The 27,629-nt window shown below is 36.8% G+C and overlaps 1 protein-coding gene across 1 annotated transcript; it reads right to left on the reverse strand.

Moving 5' to 3' along the window:
• Positions 1–3,663: 3,663 nt before the first annotated feature.
• ESCO2 (establishment of sister chromatid cohesion N-acetyltransferase 2) lies at positions 3,664–26,826 on the reverse strand. Its single transcript, XM_045774128.2, has 11 exons — positions 26,698–26,826; positions 25,588–25,647; positions 23,734–24,571; positions 21,815–21,908; positions 18,144–18,201; positions 14,513–14,639; positions 13,280–13,411; positions 12,189–12,278; positions 11,454–11,597; positions 8,219–8,394; positions 3,664–5,154 (listed from the first exon to the last, which is right to left on the reverse strand). The coding sequence occupies exons 2-11, from the start codon at positions 25,632–25,634 to the stop codon at positions 5,022–5,024; spliced, it is 1,839 nt and encodes a 612-aa protein (XP_045630084.2). The 5' UTR covers positions 25,635–25,647; positions 26,698–26,826; the 3' UTR covers positions 3,664–5,021.
• Positions 26,827–27,629: the final 803 nt, after the last annotated feature.

A 27,629-nucleotide genomic window follows, 5' to 3' on the forward strand; every position in this document is an offset into this window, starting at 1 on the left:
CTGTAGTAGGAATATCTAAACGGGAACAAACTAATGCCCAAAAACTGGGTCAGCAAATTCACAGCACTTGTCAATGGCAGGCACTGCAAAATGTTCCCTGCATGCTTTCCCCTTTGTGTCTGGATGGGGCCTTGAAGTCCTCAACACAAAATTACAATCTGCTGCCAACTCCAAGAAAGTTTTTTATCCTTGTTCTGGAACTTAAGTCTCAGATGTTACCTTGTTTTTGGCCATTTGCCTCATTCTCAGAAAAGAAATGTGACTGGGTGGATACAACAGGACTAATCTTTTTGCTGAATTAAAATTGGCAAATACAATCTTCTCCCAGTAGCTTTCTCACTTCCCAGAAAATCTCCCTTTGCTATCAGGGTAAGGCTTCCAAGAGCCTGTTTGCACCTCTAGAAAATGAAGGTCAGTTAATGCTCAAGAAACGTTGTGGGTTATTTATTGCCTCCTGGTTCCTACTTAATCCACAATTTGCTGATTAAAATAAAATTAGATTTTTTGTCAAAGATTTACTTATTTGAAAGAGAGCAGGGCTAGGGACAGAGGGAGAGAGAGAATCCTCAAGCAAACTCCCTACTGAGAGCAGAGCTGGACTCTGGGCTCGATCCCACAATCCTGAGATCACAACCTGAGCCAAAACCAAGAATTGGATGTTTAATTGACCAAGCCACCCAGGTGCCCCTAGAAAATTTTTCATTTTCTAAAGGTTTTATTTGACAGCAGTGGGAGAGGGAGAAGCAGGCTTTCTGCTGAGCAGGGATGCAGGGCTCCATCCCAGGACCCTGGGATCATGACCTGAGCCGAAGGCAGAAGCTTAACAGAATGAGCCACCCAGGCGCCCGTTGAAGAGATTTTTAAATAATTGTATACTATATAAAAAACTTGAGTATGCAGCTGATGTTGTGCTTCATAGAGATTTATAGTCTTAAATGTTATTAAAACCCTGAAAAATTGGCAAGCTAAGTATATAGGAAAAACAAAGTAATGCTCCCAATAGAAGGAAAGAAATGAGCATAAATTTAAAAACAAAATCTACCATAGAAAACAGAAAACAAATCTATAAAAGATCAACAATGCCAAAAGTTGTCTTTGAAAATACAAATAAAATTCATGAACCTAATAAGCCTTAGCAAGAGTCAGTCATCTAGAGTAAAAAAGGCATCACAAATGAAAAAAGGAAACCGCGCATATCCTACAGATATTCAATCTCGTTCACGAATAGCTGAAAACAATCCCAAGTATTAGTAAACCAAAACCGGTAACATTAAAATTTCAAGGCCAAGTTGAGATTATTTGAGCAAAACTAATATTCAAAGAAAAATGTAATCATATTCATCCAATGAAGAAAATTCAGTTGATCTCCGAAGAAGAAAAATTTTGATAAAATCCAGTTAAAGACGTTTGAAAGCTTAGAAAATAAAATCCTCTTGAGAAACTAGGAACAGAGAGGAGGAGCTTCCTTAACATAAGTGTGTCCACATCCAGCAAGCGATAGCCAACATCTTATAGTTGCTATGGGTAGGAAGTTTATGTCCCCCTAAAATTCATGTTGAAGCCTCATCAATCCCTAATGCGATAGCATCTGTTAGGGGGGACCTTTGGGAGGTGATTAGGCCATGAAGGCGGAGCCCTCAGGAGTGACGATCTCTGCCCTGTGAGGATGGGGCAAGGCTGCGAGGCAGGAAGTGGGCTCTCCCCAGGCCCTGGAGCTGCCAGCGCCTAGATCTTGGACTAACAACCTTGGGAACTGTGAGAAATCAATTGTTTAAGCCACCCAGGCTACAGTATTTTTGTTATAGTGGCCCAACTTAGACAATAATGAAATGTTGAAAGCTTTTCCTATGAAAAATGGAATGAGACATTAATTCAAAACTGAAAATCCATAAGAATCTACAGATGAACCTTTGGAATTAAGTTTAGAAAGGCTGCTGAACGAACGCAAGGTCAAATATAGATAAGTCAGTTGTATTTTATTATCAGCAAACAAATGAAACTAACTTTACTTCCAGTGGCTACAAAGAAAGTATCAAATGCTTATGAATAAATCTCAATAAATTACATAGGACCTCTAACATTGAAAGCCCCAAATTACTGAGAAACTAAATAAATGGGGAAGTATACCATGTGTACAGACAAAAGATAAAATAGCTTTTACAATCAATCTTTCCCAAATTGGCCTATACATTTGATGCAATTCCAGTAAAATCCCAACAGTTGTTTTTTTGAATTGGTGTTGGCTTTTTGAGGGTCTTAAACGGATTGTAAACTGTACATGCAAATGCAAAGGACCAAGAATAGACCCAATACTCCTGCAGGAAAAAAAAGGTGGGAGCATTTACAGTACCAACATCAAGATTGTGATAACACAATGTGATACTAGCACAAGGAAAACCCGCAAGGCTAGTGGGAATAAAGAGGCAGAAATAGACTCCTACACTGGACAAAATCTATGATAAAGGTAGCAAATCAATAATAGATAAAAGGGCAAGAAGCTTGAGTAGTCACAACCACTCCCACCCCCTGTTCCCTGCTAGTGCTCTCTCTCTAATAAAATCTTAAAAAAAGAAAAAAAGATAGTTACATTTGAGGAAAATGATTAAAGAGAAAACGAGGAAGACTTCTGGCAGTGTTTTATTTTTTTAGACTGGGTAGTAATTATGAAGGTGTTTGATAACTGAGGTGTACATTTTTAAAAATAAACTTTTAAAGAAGTTTTAGATTAACAGAAGAATTGTAAAGAGAATTCCCATATACCCCACACCTAGCTTCCCCTAATGTCAACATTTTACGTTAGTATATTTGTCACAATTAAACCAACGAACCAATATTGGTACATTAACAAAATATACTTAATTTAGATTTGGTTTTCACCTAATGTCCTGTTTTGTTCCAGGATCCCACATAATATTTAGCTGTCATGTCTCCTTGGCTATAGTAATTTTTCCGACTATACTTTGTTTTTGGAAGATTTCATTATTTTATAGCAATTTTAATTTCAAAGCAAAATTAGAAGGAAGCAGAGATTTCCATATACTTCCTTCCCCCCTCACATGCACAGCCTCTCCCACCATCAACAGCCCCTATCAGAGTGGGACATTTGTTACAGCTGATGAACTTACACTGACAAATGAGGGGTTACTCTTGGTGGTGTCCATTCTGTGGGTCTGGACAAACGTTTGAGATGTATCCACCCACATAGTGTCACATAGACTAGTTTCACTGCCCTAAAAATCCTGTGTTCCACCAATTCATCCTTCCCTTCCCCAAACACCTGATCTTTTTACTGTCTTCGTAGTTTTGCCTTTTCCAGAATATCATACAATTGGAATCATACAATATGTAACCCTTTCACATTGGTTTCTTTCATTAATATTAAGGTTTCTCTGTGCCTTTTTGGGGCTTGATAGTTTATTTCTTTTTAGCACTGAATAGTCCATTGTCTGGATGTACATTCATCTACTGAAGGACATCTTGGTTGCTTCCGAGTTTTAGCAATTATGAATAAAGCTACTATAAACGTCCAGTGGGCAGGTTTTTGTGTGGATATGTTTTTAGTGATCAGTTTTTACAATCAGTGAATATGTACTGTTTCTATAATCACAAAAATAATTTAGAAAGAAAATCAATACATTTGGTTGTATAAGAAAACAGACAGAGAACATTGAAAGGAATTTTAATTGATTCACCACAAAGCATGGAGCAAGCAAAATAATGTTAATAAAAATTTTTAAATAAAATATTTAAAACAAAACAGCAGTGCAGAAAACAGCATTAAAATGTTTGCATATTACACACATTTTAACACTTCCACATTCTTTTTGGAATCCAGGCTTTTAAATTTGGGGAAACTGTTAACTTACAGGCAAATAAAAGAAGGCAGACGAACTGATTCTACAGAGTTACAACCCAGAAAAATTACTTCCCTGGAGTCCTACCGCCAGATAAGCAGTTACAGGAATTTTAGAATCAAAACTATATTCTTTGCTCTTCAAAGTAAGTATCCAAGAATTATACTAGGAAAATGTGTGCATACTGAGGTGTGTTTTCATAAAGTCATCACATTCTCCGGCCCATCAGCCCAGATACATTGCTTTACTGACCTCAGTTATATATTACTATTCACTTTGTCAGCACGTAGCCAGACTCCTCAGAACAAGTCAGATGTATTTTAAACATGCAAAGGTTTAAAAAAATGTAACCATAGGAATCATCTAATCCAGCTGGGGGTCCATTCTGTTAATGCCGTCAATATCCAGCAACAAGCGCACTCAAGCAGCACAATTAGCATTTTCACACTCCCGAAAGTCCCGAAATGACAATAGTGCAATTACTACATTTAATTGTAATCGGATCCGATGACAGGTACATTTTGCTTAAAATCATTTTTGAAAGGATTAAAATCTTAAGCTGCAGAATTCTGTTCTACATAAAAGAATATGGAAATCTTACTCATTCTTTACCATAAAAATTAGAAAGCCCTCTTACAAATGAAAAACCCAAAATACTTTCTAAATCTGTTCAAACTGAGTTGCTCCAGCCAATACCAATAAAATGAGAATTTTGTGTACAGAATCAAGAATTACCTTTAGAGACCGGGCATGGAAATTATTTGCCCGTCTTAAATTTTGATATTTGCTTCTGACTGGGCATGAGATAATCCTGGTGCAAAAGTGTGCTTTATAAGAGTAAGTGGCCACAGATCTGTGAAACCACCTTGCTTTGTCAATGCTTTTAGGTAGGAGGCATGTCATTGTCCAGTTATAGCGACAAAGCTTCATAATTAAGGATTCCAGTGCTAGTCAGTATATATTATCCAAAAAAAAAAAAAACTTTTTTGAATCCCCAGATAATTTTCAACAAATTTATCCCTCACTTTTCAATTCATAAGGAACAAAACTGATACAGGTTTATGTGTATATATGTGTCTTAATATATTTGATACTTACTAAATATTATATGATATGGGGCTGTCTGAACTCATCCACACAGTAACTGTTCTATAGTAGACACTGGCTTCAGCTATTAAAATTGTATACAAGGAAATTAGGGGTGTTGCAGTATTTGGTTGCAAATAACTTGCCATCTGGCGTTGGGTCAGAAAACGCTATTTCGTCGATCTTGAGAAAACAGCCAAACATGAAACAATTCCTAAAGAAGAGGAAAGGACAATTTAACAAGGGAACCAACTTAAAATTCCAACTAATCATTAGCATAACTTATTTTAAAGCAATCCAAATATAAAATTTTAATCTCGTTAAATACTCTTGATTAAAATAAAAATTATTAAGTGATAACATGACTTAATGCCTCAGATTTTAGAGATGAAAGTCTAATGATAGTATTTCACAGATGAGCAAACTGAGGCCCAGAAAAAATTCTGCTGAGAGAGAAAAGGAGCCATAAAAACCATCTAGCTGACTCCAGGGGATCCATGGTCATGAGCAACAAAGAGACAATAATATTGCGGACTAGAAGCCATCATTAAAACTAAAAAACCACCATCAACAATTTTAACCAACAACTATTCTCCTCAACCACACCACACGCTCAGAGCTTTAAGGAGGCAAAAACTAACCTGCATTTTGACCACAACTCTCCTGACCCAGCTCAACTAGGATTAAAAGTAATAAAATGAAATGATTAAAAGAATTCAACAAAATTGAGGGATATTCCCAAAGTAACTGGCCAGTACTCTTCAAATTCTTCAAGGCCATAAAAGACAAAGACTAAGAAACTGTTCCAAGTGAAGGAAGATGAAGATGAAGGAGCCAGGACAGCTACGTGCAGTGTGATCCTGGCAGGAACAAAAATGCCATGAAGGACGTTTGAGACAAGTGACAAACCAGAAATATGAACTACACATTAGATAAAAGCATTACATTAACATTAAATACTCCATGTTTGATGACTGAAGTATGCTTATGAAAGAGACTACCTTTCATCTTTTGCCTTAAGAAATACACACTGAAGTACGAGGGGCTCAAGGGGCATAATGTACCTAACTTAATTCCAAAGAATTCAGGAAGAAAGTAAATGTTAAAACTTGATGGATCTGGGCAAAGGTAAATAAGGCTTCCTTTTACTATTCTTGCTACTCTTTTATAGGTTTGAAATTATTTCAAGAAATATAAAATTAAAGATTGGATTCAATTAGAAGATATAAGCATATAGTATACTACGTAATTTCATACAAAGTTTATTGTAAATTTGCTAGAATCCAAAGCAAAATATTGGTTTGATTAAATAGGTCTTACTATCTTTATAAGTGATATCAACTATGGAAAGAACATCGGATCTGTGGGTTTGAGTCTTAACTCTGTCCTTCTATTCGCCTATCAGTGTAGACGTGTACTAATAATCCCAGCTGAGCCTCAGTTGCTTCTTAGGTAAAACAACTAGGAACAATATTCTACTGTTGTGAGCATTTAAATATATATTACCTGCATAGACGAGAGGGTTGAGCCCAAGGCTCCTCGTGTACAGGATAGCTGCCAATTATGCTACGTGTATCTTCAACTCACAGACGTGAGGAGATGTGTTCTCAAATGAATGTGTTTTTATTTCTCTGTTAAAGGCAACTTAATTTTAATTCAGTGGAGGTTAATACTTCGTTCCTTTTTTGTGGCCAAATAATATCCCATTGTTTTTATCCATTAATCATGAATTTGGTTGTTTACACTTTTTTTGGCTCTTATGAATAATGCTGTTATGAAGCTTCATGTATTAGTTTTTATATGGACATAGGCTTTCGTTTCTTTTTTTTTTCTTTTTTTTTTTTTTTTGCAGCTTTTGAAAATTTTTCTTCTTTTATTGGGGTGACTGTGACTATGTATTTGTTTACATATATATTTAAGTAAAACAGAGAAGTATATATTAAGATAGATATTATACATACACATATACACACAAATATGTACGTATACAAGCTTTCATTTCTAGAGTTTATTGCGGCCTGTCAGAGTTCGGTGTGTGCTCAGCCTATTATTTTGAAATCAGAGCATCCTATCTTTAAGTCAGAAGTATTTGCCCACTGGGGACTTTTCTTAAACTTGAGCCTGATGTCTTGAGTTACTAAAAAATATTAATAAGTTGGAAAAACAGCATCAAATATGGTTTGATCTTATAATGGCCTCCCTTCTTATCTAAATACAGGTGGTAGAGGTTGACCAATATAATAGCTATTTGCAAATCACTGCATGGGGTCTCACGCCATTGATTACTTCTGTGAACATGAATAAATTATTCAATATCTCTGATAGGCTTTCATTTCTTTTGAGTATATACCTAGAAGTAGAACTGCTGGGTCATATGGTTAACAGTTTAGTTTTTTGAGAAACTACCAGACTATTCCACAGTAGCTGTACCATTCTACATTCCTACCAGCAACATGCAAGGATTCCAATTTCCTCCACATCCTCACCAATATTTGTTATTTTCCCCTTTTTAAAAGAAATTGATAGTCACGCTAGTGAATGTGAAGTGGTATCTCACTGTGGTTTTGGTTTGCAAATCCTTGATAGGAGCCATATGTATTTCTTCTTTGGAGAACTGTGTATTGAAATTCTTTGCCCATCTTGAAAGTGGGCTATTTGTCTTTTTATTATTGTGTAGTAAGAGTTCTTTCACATATACTGGATATACTATACCCTTATTAGATGAATGATTTGCAAATATTTTCTCACATTTTGGGGGTTGCCTCGCTAATTCACTTTTACATTTAGTTACACTTGTGAATTATATAGTAAGTCTTCATTAATCATACCTGGTCACACACTAGTCAATGGACATGTACAATTTCTGTACTTCTTTTTTTAAACCCGTATTTTGTTTGTATAAATTATATTTACTGCAATGTTAACTTTTATTTACATCTGCTGAATCTAATAAAAATTTAGGCTTGTATTTTGCATTTTCTATTTTGTTTTTCTAGTTCATTTTCTAGCAATTCATCTCATTTTATTGAAGTGTCAGTCTGTAATTACACTTGTTTTCACCACAGGTAGTTTGATGGGCACTGGGCTATCATGTTTCACACTTGGAATGTTGTGCCCTAAACTGAATACATCTCATGGGGTTTTTTTCCTCCGTTGCCAACACTTGCGTTGGTAATATTTAAACAGAAGTGTCTTAACATCGTTCCCTTTGACTCATGAGCCGGGAAAGGTTCTGGGAAAGCTAATCTGGGTCTAGATCCATTTATTTTATTTCTTACCTCAGAGTATCTACCAATCGTCGTGCAATGCGCTTTCTTCGTTTCAATCTGAAGACCCAGATTCTGCTTATTCCACAGACTGCGGGTTCTGGTACATTGGAACACTGCCAAGCCCGGTGACATTCTTTAGAGCTTGGGGATTCTGGACCAGTTGGTTCAGAAAGGACACGGAAGGCCTGCAACGACATACAGACGCATCTAGAGCTACCCGTACAGTTGAGTTCACATTTCTTTTTAAAAGCCATTCCTTAAACAAGACTTAAGTATCTAAAATTAATCCTGTTATACCTTCACCAAAAATGGTAAAATTCTAATACTTTTTGAATTCTTATCCATTTAGTCACACAATGTTTAAAAAAAAAAGTAGTGGTGTTGAGATATTCCTACATTCTCATGTAGGACATACCATTATGAAACTTCCTTCTTCTGATTAAAAAATTACAAAAATCAGGCTCTTACTTTTAATCCAATACATAAACTTCTCCCATTCTCTCCAGCCTAAACTATGTTTATGATATACTGAAAAACTGATAATACTAAAGAAGAATTTTCATACTAACTAGGAAATTTGGCTGGTATTTAAGGATTTTAACTTTCTTTTATGAAATAATGTAACCTTCACCCGGTTTCCTCCAATGATTTTATCTTCTGTAACTATAGTACAATACCCAAACCAAGGAATTAGTGCAGGTATAACATATGCATACAGTTTCATGCTGCAGAACAATTCATCATACCTGTATATTCACTTAAGCACCGCCATAGCCAACCAGCACACAGAGCTACTGTATCATCTCAAAGCTCTTTCTCTTGCTACCTCTGTATAGTAACGCCCCGCTTTTCCCCCTCCAACATCTCTAAGTCCTGGCTACTTCAATCTGTTCTCTGTTTCTATAATTCATTTTGAGGATGTCATATAAATGGAATCATACATCATGTGACCTTCTGAGATCGGCTTTTTTTCACTAGCACAATGCCCTTGACATCTATCCAAGTTGTTGCGTATATCAACAGCTTGTTCCTTTTTATTGCTAAGTCACATTCCATTGTATGGATGTACCAGTTGTGTAATCATTCACTTACTGAAGAACACTTTCATTGTTTCCGGGCTTTGACTACTACAAATAAAGATGCTATCAACATTTGGGTATGGGCTTTTGTGTAGGGTAAGTTTTCATTTCTCTGGGATAAATGCCCAGGAGTAGGACTACTGGGTCATATGAAAAATGTACGATTAATTTTTTAAGAAACTGCCAGGGTGCCTGGGTGGCACAGTAGTTTGAGTGTCTGACTCATGGCTTCAGCTTGGGTTGTGATCTCAGGGTTGTGAGATTAAGCCCTGTGTTGGCGCCATGCTCAGCGTGGAGTCTGCTTGGGACTCTCTTCTTCTCCCTCTGCCCCCCCCCACTGTGTGCACATGCATACACTCTCTCCCTTTCTCTGAAATAAATAAATCTTAAAAAAAAAAAAAAAAAGAAAGAAAGAAACTGCCAAATGTTTTGCAGTCTTAACACTTTATGTTTCCTACAACCATGTCTAAAAGATCTAGTTTCCCTGCATCTTTGCCAGCATTTGGTATTGTCACTACTTTTAAATGTAGCTGCTCTGATAGGTGGGTACTTAATTAAGTTTTAACTACCGCCAAGAAAACTTTGCTTTTGAAATAAGAAATAAGAAAAAGTAGAAGATAATATGTTTGGCTATATTTGCCTATCATCACTGCATAGTCTACTTCTTTAAAATAAAAGGCCAGGGGCGTCTGGGTGGCACAGCGGTTAAGCGTCTGTCTTCAGCTCAGGGCATGATCCCAGCATTATGGGATCAAGCCCCATATCAGGCTCCTCTGCTATGAACCTGCTTCTTCCTCTCCACACTCCCCCTGCTTGTGTTCCCTCTCTTGCTAGCTGTCTCTATCTCTGTCAACTAAATAAATAAAATCTTAAAAAAAAAAAAGAATCTTGTGCCAAGCACCTTATTTTAAAAATAATAATAAAATAAAATAAAATAAAAGGCCAAATTGATCCCTAATACAAACCAGCTTCTTTTCTCTCCATCTTCTGATAAACACACAAGAGACGCTACATTATGTGTGTGTGTGTGTGTACGTATGGATATATATATATATATATATATATATATATATGTATACGTACACACACACACACACATATATGATAAAGAAGCAGATAAAAAGAGAATAAGCAATAAAGATAGTAGAAATGAGGGGCGCCTGGGTGGCTCAGTCGGTTCAGCATCTGACTTTGGCTCAGGTCATGGTCCCGGGGTCCTGGGATCGAGCCCCACATTGGGTTCCCCACTCAGCCAGGACTCTGGTTCTTCCTCTCCCTCTGCAACCCCCCATTTGTACACACTTTCTTTCTCAAATAAATACATATAATCTTAAAAAAAAAAAAAAGTAGAAATAAGAGGAGAAAGGGAGGCACTTACACAAAGGTATAGGATAAATTTATGCTGGTATCATTTTAAGACATATTGAAACAGTATTTTTAAAAGGAAGGAGACATAAGTGCAGATACTACGAAGTCAGGTAAAAAGAACACATTTGAACTATAATTCTCTCTAGCTAAAGATTATACTGTAAGCTCCTTAAAGGCAAAAACTATGTCTCTCTTTCTAGAACAAAAGTTGGCAATGCCCTTGACATCTATCCAAATTGTTGCTGTAAAGGGCCAAGTTGTAAATATTTTAGGCTCTTTGAGCCGTGTGATCTCTGTTACAAAAGCAATCCCAGATAATATGGAAATAAATAAGCATAGCTTTGTTCCAATAACGTTTTATTTATAGAACAGGTGGTGGGCCACACTTGGTCCATAGCTGAAGTTTGCCAACTCCTCTTCCAGAACATTGCTAATTAGCACCTAAAATAGATTCTAATTAAGGGACAATAATTATTTTGCCAGATATATTAACCTGCACTAAGCCACATGTTCAATACCTGGGCTCTATAGATTTGCTTATTTAAAATCACTATATTTTATAGCCTAGGTATGGAAATGACTACATGAACATAAGACTGACTTACTTAGTCTGCTTACATATGACAAAATACCAAATATAACAGAAATAAAAGACTTCAACTATCCATATGGTCAAGGATATTGTAGTAGGGAAAAAAAGTCATTAATGGTAGCATTCTTAAATACTTATTGAGATTTCACCCAACTACTTTATTTTACTCACACATTATGCCAATAATTTAAAAGACATACTATACCTGTTTGATGGGCTCTGCAATTAAACACCCAACTACTCTCTTTTCATCAGATATGAAGAGAAAAGTCTTGGTTTTGTTTGGACATCTGGGAACAACTTGGTGGAAGCCCAATTCATTATCGACAAGTTCTTGGACGTCTTCTACCTAATGATGTTAAAAAACAAAAGAGATTAATTTATGATTACTATCATTTTAGCCTCTTTTACCTCTATTTCCTAAATTTACACACTCCCCAAATTATTTCACTATTGATGCATGTATCTGCCACTTTGGAAACGGGGTTTGAAAAACCTGATTTACAGATCATTTTCAGCAGAAAGAAATGCAGACTCCTGGGGGAGTACGGAGTGGGAAGTGCCAGAACAGATTTTGTTTCAGCTTTTTTTCATTGTTCACTGGGGGCTCAATATCCAGCCCAAGAAACAGACAATACCAACACAGAAAAAGACTCTGGGGCCATTAATTTCTCAATATTGAAAAGTTCAGTTTATCTTTCGCAAGTGAAAATGAAGGTAAAAGATAAAACAGATAACTGTTTTCTTTAATCTTTGACGGACACTTTGTCTTATAATTCTAAATTTAGTTTTGTATAAACCGCCAAGAAAGTCATCCTTCCATGAGCACCAAAGTGGATTAGCTCTCAGGAAAGGTGTTTTATACTTAGGTTGATTTCTTGGTGAGAGGAGAAAGAGGGAGTAGGAGGAAAACAAGGATTAAAAAACGAATATTCCATACCTTTCTGATAGCATAACTTGGATCATGTGGCAGGACCAACACAATTTTCCCGTCCCAAAACTCTGCTACTACACGTTCTTTTTTCCAGCCCTGACAAAAAGAGTCACAGTTTAATTTGAAGAGGGGGGAAAATATATAGTCTGGAGAGAACAAAAAATGAACAATGAATGATATGAAAAAAGACACAATCCATCTAACGGGATGTGAGAAGGGAAATAAAAGATGCCTAAAACTAAGTGCCTGTCCTCAGGAGGCTGACAGCCTGGTGGGAGACATGTATATAATCTACCACAAAATAAGGCGAAGTCAGTGAAAGAGCCCTTTGTAGGAATATAGAGAAAAAAGGATGAATTATTAGGAGTAGAAGGGGGAGGGCTAGGATAGGCAGAATTTTAATAAACCACACTAAAAATATAGGAAAAAAGGAAATGCATTTGAGTAGCAGGAACAATCACAAAGGGCAACAGTAGGATGTATTGGACTAGAAAGGTGCTTGATAAAAGACGGAACCTCTCCTATCAGAAAGAAAAAGCCTGGAGAAACGACAGAAAAGTTGTTTTTCTTTTTTTTTTTTTTTTTAAGATTTTATTTATTTATTCGACAGAGACAGAGACAGCCAGCGAGAGAGGGAACACAAGCAGGGGGAGTGGGAGAGGAAGAAGCAGGCTCACAGCAGAAGAGCCTGATATGGGGCTCGATCCCAGATCGCCGGGATCACGCCCTGAGCCAAAGGCAGACGCCAAACCACTGTGCCACCCAGGCGCCCCCAGAAAAGTTGTTTTTCTAATCCTAGCTACAAAGCAGAAAGTAAAGTGAGGAGGTGCAGAGAAGTGAGGTCTCAAGTCTTTGAGTTTCATATCCTAATTGTTCAGCTCTGCCCAAAAGGCTAGAGTTAAGGATGAAGGGTGTTCTCTCAACCTAGAACAATACTTCTCTTATATTAGGATAGAAAGTTTGAACTGGCACTTTTATTAAAAGTTAGCTTTTAAATACTGTCAGCCTCAAATATTAAGACAACAAAACTTCAAAGAAATGTATCTCTGCAGGCTGTTTTACTTTTAGAACAAACTGAAAGACTCTGCTTGACTTACTGTGTATTTGATGCCCTCCAGAAATCTGTAGTGATGCTGAACATGCTGCAGTTCGTCTCCAGGGCTGGAAGCAGTGTAGATCATGCCACAGGACTTACACATGGTGGCTCCGAAGTGCTTCTGACCTGCGTCCTGTCGTTGGGAAGAGAAAAAGAAAAAGCCCATCTTAAACATATCACAAATAGCTCTATATTTATAAGCTCATGTAACCACTCACTCAAATTTCTCCTTATTTTTCTTTTATGCCGGCACGAGTGAAATACTGAATGAAAGTCTGGTTACTATATCCTCTTCCCCCATCTCCTAAGCAAAACGGAATGAGAAGAGACCTAAAAATACAATAGATTGGTGAAAGAAATGAAGCTGTCTCTTTGATGGTATAAAAAAAATCAAGATTCTTTAGCTGGACCCATAGTTCTAGAAGGAATCAGATTAAATCATAAAGATAATATCTAAGATAAACAATAAAGTTTCTTCATGAAGCTCTTAAATAAGAGACCTGAAATGGCCTTGTTTCAAAGAGGCAGGGCAAAAATCTCAGGACCTGTACATTTATTATATAGTATTTTTTCCTTAAGTGATTAGGAATATTAAAATTCTTTGCCCCAAGAGTTGATTAAAAAAATAAATATAATACATAATAAAAGTTCAGAAAAAGCACAGATAAATTCATGAATATATAAGAAAGTCAGGAATATTCAATTTTATGGTTTATTAACTTCCAATCTATCTCATGAGGCAATATTTAATGCTACTGAAAATACCAAGTTCTGAATGAATACTGGGGTTGGAAAACTTTCTGCAAAGGGCCAGACAGAAAATATTTTAGGCTCTTTTTGTCTCAAATTCTTCTTTTTCTTTTTTCCAATGCTTTAAAAACATCAAAGCTATTCTTAGCTTATAGGCCATGGTTCAGATTTGGTCCACGGCCATAATTTGCCAAACCCAGGTCTAATACAGTGTAGCTATGCTCATTAAATTTTTTGTGGATCAACAATAGTTTTCCTTATCTGCAGACAACTCAATCATGAGCATTCTACTAAATTACTAGCATTGCTTAAAATTATGAGTTTGAAAATCTACTTGACTAGCTTTAAATGCTTCCACTACTGGCATTTACAAAACTCAAAATGTCTCTAAACCATGTTAACTATGCTAAGACAACATGTCTGACTTCATATTCTGTATGTGAGAGCCACAAAACAGGAGGAGCTTTGTTTTAAATTTACTCACAATGATGAGCTGCTCTTTTGTTTCTTTATTTGTATCTCTGGTACTAGTACTTTTCTGGGTATTGATCTGTTTCAAGAAGTTAGCAGATACGACGGATCCCACAGCAGACCGTTCTTCAACTAAAGATCTTTGAAATGAAAGTTAATAAATTATTACTTATTAATATTTATTATTAATTATATGTTAAGTATTATTATTTATATATTATTTAATAAAGGAAAAATGTCTGAGAAATTACAATGAAAAGAAAACAGATGTGTACATAATACCTCCAGAGAACATTGCAATTTTTATTGCTCTCTGTTGACAGTAACTTGATGAAGAAATAGGGCTCAGAACAATGAGAAACCTGAGACCCGCTCAGAGAGGAGCAGTAGTTTCCTCCAGGTAAAGTAGTAAAGAATGGCAGTAAGACACAAATCCTCACCTTCTAACTCTGAGTCCAGGGGACTCTCACTTACAGTATCAGATGCACATACACAGTCATAATAAGTTGACTTCCACCTTACGTGATTTTTTTGTCTTTTTTTGCTTTACCAAATTTTAGGACATGTAGGCATAATTTTACCCATATAGGCATAAAGAAATTCCTGCAACACCACAGCAAAGAAGCAGATTCTATTACTGAACTTCACAGTTCCACAGGAAGTCAGCCACCAGCATATTATGATCCAACTCTTTATTTGGGCAGTTGAGTGAGGCTAATATATTCACTTGTCCTCATACCAAATGCACCACCTCACTATTCTCAAATACTTAGGAAAAAAATCTTTTGGCTGCATTGAAGGTTTTGAAGCAACCTGTTCTCATTAGGAAAGAATGTTGGGATTGGCTCACAGAGGTTGTAAACTGGAGGCTCTCGGGCCAAATCCAGCTAGCAGGTATGTTTTGACTGGCTTACACAGTGTTTAAAACTTTGGATTAGCTACCAATATTTCAAAATCTAGAGATTTCACTTAAAAATGTGTATTTCCAATATTGCAAGAGACACTATAAGATCACCAGACCACTATTTCTTCAAAGAATGTAACTAACATGGCATATGCTCTTTTAGATGAGATATGCATTCTTCAGGTGGCTCCAATCTCCACCCAATCTCTGTAGGCCCTGAGTTTGTAACTGTTGTCTTATAATGAAAGGACCTTGGTTTTCCAAGGATGAGAGGAATAAAAATCTCTGGAGAGTAGAAGTAAAAGAAAATTGGCAAGGAAAAAACCAAGGGCCCAAAGCAAGAGAGTCAGAGAAAACTAACAAGTTAAAAAACAAAAACAAAAACATGCTAGAAAAAATCTGTCCAATGCTTTAAGGCTAAGCCAAGCTACCCTGTTATCATTTGACTAGGAGAATATCTTTCAAACTGATTTGGCAATATGGTAAGAAATATATTTTACCTTTTGACCAATACAGACATATATATATACAAGTAAAAACAAAAAAGTTTCACTAAACAACTTACTGTTAATAAAAAACTGTGAGGCATGCATTATTCCATTTAAAAAATGCTAGCTATGCTTTTAAACTGCTCTGACAAACCACTAATAGTACACGCCTGTAATATAAAGCACACTCTCTAGGTTGCTTGAACCCATCCTGTTTATGCAACCTTTGCTAAGGAACTCAGCTCTTCCTATCCCTGCATGTATGACCACAATTTATTTATTTATTTATTTATTTATTTATTTATTTATTTATTTATTTATTTATTTATTTATTTCCTTTTTTAAGATGTTATTTATTTATGAGCGAGAGAGAAAGAGAGAGAACACAAGCAGGGGTGGGGGCAGAGAGAGAAGCAGACTCCCTGTTGAGCAGGGAGCCCAACACCAGGCTTGATCCTAGGACCTTGAGATCATGACCTGAGCCCAAGGCAGATGCCCAACAGACTGAGCCAGCGAGGCGTCCCTCTCTATTTTATCTTAGTAATTCTAACATTTTATTATATGTATTCGTTTAAATGCCTAGCCTCCTCCAACCATAACTGCCATGATAGGATTATGTTTTATTTATCTTCACAACTCCAAAACTCAGTATAGTTCAATACTGCATAGTACTCTATAAATGTTTGCCAAATGAGTGACTAAACAAAAAATGTGAGACAATGAGCCTGGAGAATCTGTAACCTACATAAATTAAAAATCATAGGTTAAACCACAAGGGATTGATGAGCTCTGACCTTTTGGGTCCAACATAAAGAGAAATTTCGAACAGTTCAAGCAATAGTATCCTAATATCACCTTAGGCTAGATTAGATTAGTGTATACACTTTTATCAGCCAATTGCGGTACGTTTCAATTCTCAATAGTCACGAAAGAAGACATAGATGGAAAAAAATGGAAACCTACAAAAACCTAGGAATATAGCCTTTGAAGAGGGAAATTTGTCTACCCAACCCAATCTCTGAGATAGATGGAAGGTGAGGTGCCCTGAAAGTAGAACCTAGCTGGAAGCTCCTTGCTCAATACCTCCAGTTATTTATCATCAAGTGGGGAGAGAAGGACCAAAACCTCTTAGGAAGATGTTAAGACTATAAGAAACTTCTTTTCCAGAGCTTTCCCACCTATCCTGCTCACACCTGCCCATGCCTCCCTCCACCCCCATCCCAGTCTTAGCTTTGACTAGGATAATGGTAGCTTCAGCTGGGATTTATAAGAGCACTGAGTTGCTGCAAGTTACTCATGCCTCTGGCCAGCTTCCTAGGCTATAAAATGGGGTAATAATGGTACCTACATTGTGAGGTTGTAAATGCTCATTAAACGTGAACTATTATTACTATATTATCACCCAGGAAAGGCAATATCGCCGAATAGGCTTTAATTCAGATATAGATTCTAGTCATGGTTACTAAGAGTTGTTGCACCTAAGAGCTGTGCAATTGTAACTGAATTGCTATCAGTTTCCTCAGCTGAAAATGGAATTATTTATAGTATCTACCTTCTAGGTTGTTGTAAGAATCAAGTGAGATAAAGGATATAAACTATTTATTATGGGTCAGGTACTGTATAAAAATGTTAGCAAAACAGGGTGCCTGGGTGGCTCAGTTGGTTAAGCTTCTGCCTTTGGCTCAGGTCATGATCTCTGGGTCCTGACATTGAGCCCCACATCAGGCTCCCTACTCAGCAGGGAGCCTGCTTCTCCCTATTCCTCTCCCTCTGCCCCTCTCCCCCACTCATGCTCTCTCTCTTTCTTTTTTTTTTTTTTTTTAAGATTTTATTTATTTATTTGACAGAGATAGAGACAGCCAGCGAGAGAGGGAACACAAGCAGGGGGAGCGGGAGAGGAAGAAGCAGGCTCATAGCGGAGGAGCCTGATGTGGGGCTCGATCCCATAATGCTGGGATCACGCCCTGAGCCGAAGGCAGGCGCTTAACCGCTGTCCCACCCAGGCGCCCCGCTCTCTCTCTTTCAAATAAATACAATCTTTTAAAAAAAGAATGCTAGCAATTATTGTTGCTCAAACCCATAAAGATTTTTCCCTTCTCTCAACTCTTAGGTTCTTATGAAGTTTCAATGAGAGGGCCTGATTTCATCTTAGGAAAAAAATATTCTCCAAATTAAATAGTGCAAGAAAGAAAGATACCCAGAGGACTCAAAATTAAATACAACTTAAACATTAAAACAAGAGCAATCCCTACCTTTTTGTATTGACTGAAGACACACTGAAGATGGGATAGACGATGGACTCAGGAGAAACTGATAGGGGAAAAAAGTGACAATATATTATAAAACAAACTCAAAGCTTTAAATCATAAAATTTTAAAGTTAATATGACCAAAACATTCAAATCACTTGATTTCAAGACTTAACAAGTAATCAAAACTGTATGGTATTGGCAAAAGGACAAATAGATCAATGGAACAAAATAGAGAGCACCAGACAGACCCACACAAATACAGCCAACTGATTTTTGACAAAGAAGCAAAAGTAATTAAACAGAGAAAGGACAGTCAACAAATAGTGCTGAAACAATTGGACGGTCATATGCAAAAAAAAAAAGCCAAAACCTGACAACACTTTTCCATAAGAATTAACTCAAAATGGGGGGCACCTGGGTGGCTCAGTGGGTTAAATCGTCTGGCTCTTGGTTTCGTTTCAGGTCATTATCTCAGTGTTATGGGATCGAAGCCCGCATCGGGCTCCATGCTCAGCTTGTCCCTCTCCCTCTGCTCCTCCTCTCTCTCTCTCTCAAATAAATAAATGAATAAAATCTTTTAAAAAAATAACTCAAAATGGATCACAGACCTATATGTAAATGTAAAACTATAGAACTTCTAGAAGAAAATGTAAGAGAAAAATCCACATGAACTTGGGTTTGGGTATGTTATTACATATAACACCAAAAGCACAATACATGAAAAGAAAATATTAAGTTGAACTTTATCAAACTTAAACATCAGCCGTGATGGTGGGGAATCCCAAGATGGAATGCAGACTGGGACAAATGCATCTCACTGTATCAGAACTGCACAGCATAACTGCACTTAAGAGGTAGGGGAAGAACGGGCGCTGATCTAAGTAACTTCATGAAACTGTTTTAACTAGAAATGATGAGGCTAAAGACAAAAGGACTGTAAATATCATACTCTAACTGGTGAATATTTCTCACAGGAGTGCGATTTAATAATTCTGGAACTATTGTGCAAGTGTCCTGGGACTGAACAATTAAGTTGGTGGATAGTGAATAGTGGGAACCAGGTTTTTCACTGTCCATGGGAGGCTATAGATAAACAAGAAAGGGATAAACCCTGAGGTACTGGATTAGAGTCAGAGACATCAGGTTTGAACTTGTGTGTATTTACTATATGTGCAGATGGAGAGATAACAGGAACAACTAGAGACGTGTGTATACATGCGTTAGTATACATACATCTAGTTCCTAAATCTGTCTGCTGACAGGGCCTAGAAGCAATGACACAAGTTCAGAACTTGGCTTCTAAATAGAAACCCAACAGAACCAGTTTCCTTGGAGAAATGGCTGATTCTAGGACTGGGGCATGGAACATACAAGATGAGCCTGGAGTACCCTGTAGTGCCAGAAAATAAAGAAGTGCTCAAAAAAACAAAAGGACAGGACACCTGAAAAGACCTCCCTCCCAATGGTCAAAGCTAGAACAATCTGAATGATAGAATAAATACTGTAGTATTAGATTATAACCCAAAATATAAAATATTTGAGTCCCTACTAGTAAATGTCCATGAGTCCATTTATTTAAAGATTGAATAATTAGGAGAAAAGAGACAACATTTCTTTACAGAAGATTTCCAAATATTATACGTAAATATTTCCCCTTCCAGATGATGGAGCTTAATCCCCTCCTTGAAAGGATGGGCTAGACTTAGTGATTTACTGCCAAAGAATAGAGTATGGAAAAGGAATAGCAGTGACTTTAGAGTGGAGAAACCTGCAAACCTAACCTTAACCAACTGACAGAGGTTAACATCATCTGTAATGTCACGTGGACATCAGTACTCCCAATCCAGTGTGGTGAGAAGAGTACTTCCCCTCAGTGGCATTCTTCCCCAAAACCCATTAAGTCCAGGCTATCAATGAGACAAGGATCAGACAAACCAAGATTGCATAGGATAACTGGTTAGTACTTCTCAAGAAAGTCAAAATCACGAAAAACATGGAACATGCAAAAGACTGTAAATGTCATAGACCAGAGGAGATGAATGAGACATGATAACTAAATGCAGTGTCATACTCTGGACCGGATCCTACAACAGAAAGAAGGCATTAATGGTGAACTCCAAATAAAGTCTAGAGTTTAGTTAATAGTAATGTACTAATAACAACAGTCTCTTAGTTTTGACAAAAGTACCACGGCAATATAAGATGGTAACAATGGGGTGAGGGATATACAGGAACTCTCTGCACTGTCTTCATAACTCTTCTATAAATCTAAAATTACTGCACAATAAAAAGCCTATTAAAAAAAAAGACCAAAGTTAAAATAGTAGTTGACTAGAGCAAAATATGTTGCAAGTGGGCTATGTAGTAAAAAGCAAACTTTTAACTTTGTATTGAAAAATAGAGTTCATTCTCTAGAAATAAGGCCAAAATAGGTCTGATCTGCTGTGGCTAAGTTACTTAACCTAAGTCTCTTTCCTCTTCTATAAAATGGGCATACAAACCCATTTCCTAGGGTTGTGAGGAATGATAAACTAATTATGAAGTAAAAAACTTTTACCATTTGTATACTACCTTTATGAATTTTGCCATATCCTTATGCCATCTGTATTGTTTTTTATTCATTAAATATTTTTCTTTAAATGGACTTAGTGTACTGAAAAGAATTTATTTTAAAAGAAAACTTTATAACTACTGTAAAGGGAGGGCCATTATTATTCTGTTACATGTTCTATTACATCAGTAATAGCACAACCCATGTGAAGCATAACACATACTGAACACTTGGCACTGCCTGGTACATATTCAACACCTAGTAAATACTAGTTATTAACAGTGTATCTCAGAATTATCATTATGAACAAGCCTTCTATATATATCATTAAGTCCTGTTAAGTGCTATTGTTCAGATTACACTTTTGGTTTTTTGTTTTCTTTCTGTGAACTGCAGTTTTCTCACTATAGTCAACATATATATAACTCCTAGAATTTTAATTTATTTCCAAAATTACAAATACAACCAACAAGGTAAAGTTACCAAGAATCTGGCTGGTAAATGTTAATTAACCTCTCTATATATTCACAGTTTAGTAAATACTGTTTATTTGGACAATGACACCATGAGTTAGTAATGGGATTTCAGAACTAAGAGAAATTTAAAAATGAAGACTAACCCCTTACTTTAGACATCTCCCCGCTAGATCACACAGGTAATTAGTGGCAGACCTAGATAAAATCCCAAGGTTCCTGGTGCCCAATTCAGTGTCCTTTCTGTGGCTTCATAAATTGTGCTTACTTACAATTAGGGCTTTGATCAAAAATATATAACCTAAGTTGTTTTTACTCCTTCCTATTATTTTGAGTAAAAGATAGGTAGGGTAGGTGTGATGAGAAGACCGAGTTCTAGGGAGCCTAAGTAACTTGGCCACATCGCATAGACCAACTATGCATCAGTATTCTGTCTTAAATTCTAGCCCAAGGTCTCCTTGTCTTCAAAATGCATCGCATTGCTTACCATAGAAAACAATGTCACTGAGATAAACACAAAGATACAAACATAAGCACACATACTGAATAACCCCCCCCAACATATTACTGTATATAATTCCATATTGACACATGTAATGAATCATCATTACAAGTAAATAAACTCATTTTGAGAAGTTTCTTACTTACCCGCCTTGTTATCACTGAGAGAATCCTCTGAAGGAAAACACTTGTTTTCATTAGGCATACATTCTCTTAAAGAAACTACTCCACCTAATGATTCCTGAAAATAATGAATAGGGAAAATTAAAGGAAACCTATAATTCTTAATTATTTTCTATCTCATGAATGAATCCCAATAGATTTATTCTTAAAGCACAATATCTGCTTTATTATAAATTACACTTTTAAACTGATTTTAAATCCTCAATTTTCAGGCTAAGGAAAATTTCCTCTATATTTACCAAATATACATAATCTTTTAAAAGACAGAGTGCACATATTTAATACTGTAATTTTTCATCCTGTCAAAAACGTATTACATTTCCTAATAAAGATGGTAGGCTGAAGATTACAAAACATCCCCTCTATGGTAATGAAGTAAAAAAAAACTAGCAAAAATGGCAAAAATTCCCCAGCAGCCACCAAACTGGAAGGGACAACCTTCTGTCATAAGCTTTAAAAACTGGCAGTCAAGGAAAAAAAAAAAAGATCTTCTGTCATAAGCTTGAAAAATAGGCAGTCAAGGAAAAAAAAAAGAAATTCTGGAGTAGCTGGCGAGGCTTCTAAATCCCATTTGTTGGACAGTAGCAGGGAAGGGGGGAAAGCAAAGTAGAAAACATTCTCAAGTATTCCACTAACACTACTAATTTGGTAAGACTCAGAGAATATATAGTTTGGGAGGATAGGAAAAACACCCTTTTGATTAAAGTAGAACTCCTACTCAAGACCATTACATCTCAGTAGTGATGGGACAACGCATCAGTACACCATTTCTCAGGGCTCCATAATGAGTTGGGGAAAGGTGATGTACCCGCTAACGAAAAAGAGGATTCATCCTTGGCTAGGAGAGATGAATACTAGTAGTGGGTATTTAACAAAATCTTAAGAATCTTGAGCAGAGCTCAGTTCCACAAATTTAAGATGCACAAAAGCCCAGCTTCTCAAAGATTTCTGAAAACTAGACAGAACCCAATACCCAGCTCTTCAAAATGAAGCTCAGAAAAGAAAATAAGGCAGAAAAGAGTGTTGCAGAGAATGAATCACGTCACTGTATAAATGCTGCATTTTTATTACCAAATATATAGGGAGAATACTAACCAGGAGATGGATGGGTGGAAATGCAGACACCACCTCCCCCGACTGCCATTTTGTTTTGCTAACCTGAGAATTTTAGCCTGAATTGTGCATTTTTAAAAACTGAGGTACCTTTATATAAGGTCCACAGATATAAAGTATACAATTTGATCAGTTTTGATAAACTTATACACTTATATCACCGGAACCCAAACCTCCAGTCAAGATATGGGGGTGTTTTTTGGCAGAAAAAAATAGGAAGAATTAGTAAAATCTGAATGTCATGGCTTAGCCAGCAAGAACAAGGTATTTTAAAAAAAAAACTATATTTTGTCTTCTCTAAATTTTCTAGAATCTAGCACTTTAAACAATGAGCTGAAACAAACAAACAAAAGGAATATGCTCAGACACTGAAAAATTACTACCCTGGTTTGGTTTTTTTCTACTTTCTAAAAATACTACCAAGTAAAAATTGCTAAGCTTCTCTGGACTTTAGTAATAAGGGGACTTAATGAAATGTATACCTTAATGCAAGAAAATGTTGTAGGCTTCCTCAAGCCAAAAAAGAGATAAAAGTCCCATCATTCCACCCTGCCACTAAGTTCTTTAAAGTGATTAAAATATACTATTTGGCTTCATAAAACAGTACTTTGGACTATAAAGAAAATAAAATTTTGTTCAACCACATTATATATATATGTGTGTGTGTATATATATATATACATATATATAGATAGATAGATATCTACCTATATATATGTATACTGAAGTTTTAGTTAGTTTTTTAAAGTTACGTATTTGGTTTTCTTTACCTTTATTAATTTCTCTTCCTTTTTACTTCTTGCATGAAGCAGCTCGACGTTCGGTTCTTTTTCTAGTAACAAGCACTTTGGCGCTTGTCTTGTCTCAAAATTTTTTCTTTTACTGACAGGCTCTACGTCAGCATCTTCGATCGCTTCTGATATATTCTTTTGTGTGAGTCCCAGTAATGGCTTGTTTTCCAGAGACAATTTTCTAAGACAGGGCTTTTTTCTACTAACAAAAAAGGCCGCTCCACCCTGGAGTGTAACTTGTGGTTTGACTTTTTGGCTTAGAACCCGAGGAGCATTCAGATTATTTTGAGCTGAATAATAATTATTCTCTTTCTCTACAGTTGGCTTATAGGCCACTCGATTTTGCTTGGAATTTTTAGGATTCTTTGATAGAGGCTTGATGCATTTATATTTTGGTTGATACTTAGAAGTTAAACTCTTTTGTGGTTTTTTATTCAACCTCTTGGAGCAGACTGGTTTTTCCTGCATTTTTTCTGTCACAATGGGAAAAGATTTCTCTTCATTATTAGTTTTTAGACAAACGGATCTACTCTCTTTTATCAGCTTTCTCTCTAATGGGTTGAGGTACCACTTATCTTTGCTGTAAAAGGATACAGTAGACATGGCAGATTTAAATGGTGAACCTTGATTTGCAGATGGAAATCTGTTTTTTTTAGTTGTTTTGAGTGGACTTGAAACGAAATGGCCTTGTTGAGAGCAATGTACCTTTTCTTCATTTTTATCACTGCTCTGGCAAATGTAATTTTGATCAGGTGATGGAAATATATTTTCAGCAAAGTCCAAAATTAATGTCTTTGATGGAATGTCTGATAATAGGCTATGAAAAGAAAGAAAGTCCATTTTTAAGTATCATTTTGCTTCAATTTTATGCCAATCTACTGCTAAGTAATAAACAACCATACTTGTAGGTTATACTAAAAACAATACATCCTTTCTACCAAACATCCATCCATACACATTATCTATTAGTTTAACAATAGGATTCTCAAATTGTGTCTTTACCAAAGCATTCAAATATTTTTCAAAAGTCTCAAGAATGCTTGTAAAAACAAACACTGTTAACAAAAAAGCTTTGATATCGTGTGTGCACACGCACACACACGTGCACCCGCACACTTCAAAACCTATTTCTAAGCTTTGGCCATATACTCAGAGCTCACCAGGCTTGACTGGCTACAAGTTCCCTAAAATTATTAATTCTATATAATAAACTGACCCCCTCAAGCCTGTTCTGTGGGGAGTAATTTATCTCCCGTTATGACATGTAGTAAGCACTGACTAAAGAGACTCTCTAGGATTGCTCACAGAAGAATACTGTATGAAAAACACTATGTTAATTTTTTTTTTAAAGATTTTATTTATTTATTCGACAGAGATAGAGACAGCCAGCGAGAGAGGGAACACAAGCAGGGGGAGTGGGAGAGGAAGAAGCAGGCTCATAGCGGAGGAGCCTGATGTGGGGCTCGATCCCATAACGCCAGGGTCACGCCCTGAGCCGAAGGCAGACGCTTAACTGCTGTGCCACCCAGAAGCCCCACTATGTTAATTATTATATAAGAGAACAGAAAGGAGCAGGTAATAAAGATTTGACACACATTTCCAAGTCATAGAAAACGGCTCTGATTCTCTCCGAGGGCACTGAATAATTTTGAAAGCTTACAGTATTTCCAGATTAGAATTAGAATATAAAATGTTACTATAGCCACAAGGAGTAGACAAGTGGAATAATGGAAATTTTAAGAAATAGAAGAGAGAATATAAGAAAGACAAGAAGGTGGATTTTTCTTTCTTTTTTTTTTTTTTAAGAGTTTCTAACCACAGGATGAGACTCACTTGTTTGAAGAATGCTGCTTCCTTTTTCTTGGAGTAAAAGCTGACATCTTAACTGAACTCCTAAAAGCAATACGAAAATTATAATAACCAAATTTATCCAATATGTATAAAAATCACTGTATCAAAATTTACTTTTAGAGTCTGAAAAAGTTTTTTTATGGATGAGGTATTTTAAAAAGCAAATCACTTCAATAAACATTTAAACCATGAAGGTTAAAAAAAAAAAAAAAAACACTGCATCACCGAAGCAATTAAGAAGAAATAAAAGTAGAATTAGTACATCTGTTTCAAGCTGGAAAATGATCCTAACCAAGGAAGAAGTATTTTTTTTTAAACTCCATTTCAGGGCACATTTTCCTCTTTAGTTAGCTTGATTAATTAACACCAAGTTTAAATACTCTACTGGGATATCTTCCTGTGATTTCCCTCACCAGACCCCACACTTCCTTAATACGCCATCTAACACATTCTCTTGTTGGTTTAACTGTCTTTCTCAACAGCCTGAATGTTCAATGAAGGCAGAGACCGTTTCTAGCTTTTTCCTCAGAGTTCAGCAAGAAAACGGATTTAGCATAATCCTCTCCCATCTTACGAGGAGCCTAGAGCAAGCCGCTTGTTCCTTGTTTATAAAAGACTCAGACCTCCTCCGGCTGCTGAAAATAAACACATTCGTGCACGTTAATTCTCGAGCATGAGAAAGGCTGGTTATGTTGTTCGGTACTTTCTCCTCTTTCCTTCGGATCAAGTACATTAAAAAAATAATACACAAGCATGATTTCAAGGTTAAACAGAAAACCACGGTCCCTGGAACTCAATGTCGAGCCACGGCTTAAGAGAAGACTCTTCTGGAGAAGAATGAGGAAAGGTATGACAGGAAAGCTTGCCTGTCCCCGAACCCTGTCAGGGCAAAAAGACAAGGAAACCCTAATTCAGAAAAATGGAAACCGGGTGACCTCAAAGTGCGGAGAACCCCCGGTGGTTTCGGTCTCGAGGCGCCGAGGCGTCAAGCCCTGCACTAAAGCTTTTTCCTTGACATTCACCCGGACGTTCCACAGAATCTCCTGTTCTCCTCAGTCTTACGCCCCACGCCTCGCCCCCGAAAACTCTTACCTGAGGCTCGAAGCCGGGAACCTCTCTTTGGCGGAGCCAGTTTCTCCTCCACTGTATTCAAATTACCGCGCGCCCGTGAAGGCTGAGGCTGCTGCGTTCTGATTCGCCGCTTTTCAGACTCTTCAAGGGCTGGATCGATGATTGGTCGTTCACTAGCCCTTGCCCCGCCTATCTGGGAGGTGGTCTCCAAGATTCTCCCGCCCTTGGCAGGTGAAATGCTCTCTCACGCAAGCTATCCACGCCTTCCATAATCCCTTGCGGCAGCGCGGGGCTCCATACCCCAGGTCTGGTTTGGATGCATTCTGGGAATTGTAGTTTTCGGCAGAATAAAGGCACCCTCTTGAGGTTGAAGTACTTTCTGGGATCACTTGGTTTAGCATATTTTTGTAAAGTAGCCTCCCCAAGAATCTCCAGGCAGTTATCTTTCACATTTGAAGCTTTGTTCATTAATTTAACGTTTTTTATTATTATATTTTATTATATGTTAGATTTCTAGTTCATTATTTTTCAACATAAAAAAATTAAGTCATGGCACTAAACATCTGTGAGATGCCGGGCAGTCTCACACCCTTCAAGAGTTCTATTTCATTTACTTCTCGTCACAACCTGTGAGATATGTATTATCATTCCCATTTTACTGAGACTAAAACCGAGGGCCTGAAAACAATTACTATTTATAGGATATAGCGACGTTCTTGTTTTGGGAAGCCGTAGGGTTCTTAAAGTACTCATGGGTTGTCAGCTGCTGTTATTATCTTCGTGTCACCAGATCCTGCTACAGTTCTTGGCACATTTTTAGTTCTAAATAAATTTAGTTAAGGGATGCACTTTACTTCATATGAATGTAGTCTGTCGGAGTAAAGAGAAATAATCAGGTCAAAACTAACTGCTGGGCAGCTTTATATGAGTAACATTATTCCCACTTGAAAAAA

The sequence above is a fragment of the Ursus americanus genome, chromosome 13, assembly GCF_024610735.1.
Source record: "Ursus americanus isolate L20-20 chromosome 13, mUrsAme1.1.p, whole genome shotgun sequence".
Lineage (NCBI taxonomy): Eukaryota > Metazoa > Chordata > Mammalia > Carnivora > Ursidae > Ursus > Ursus americanus.

What these genes read in the sequence shown, in the direction of transcription:
- ESCO2 (XM_045774128.2), bottom strand. Translation starts at nt 25,634, where the DNA reads ATGTCAGCTTTTACTCCAAGAAAAAGGAAGCAGCATTCTTCAAACAA. An exon ending in TCTCAGTGATAACAAGGCGG is followed by an intron (nt 18,202 to 21,814) that starts GTAAGTAAGAAA and finishes TTCCCCTATCAG; the next exon opens with TTTCTCCTGAGTCCATCGTC. An exon ending in CGATTGGTAGATACTCTGAG is followed by an intron (nt 5,155 to 8,218) that starts GTAAGAAATAAA and finishes CCTCTTCTTTAG; the next exon opens with GAATTGTTTCATGTTTGGCT.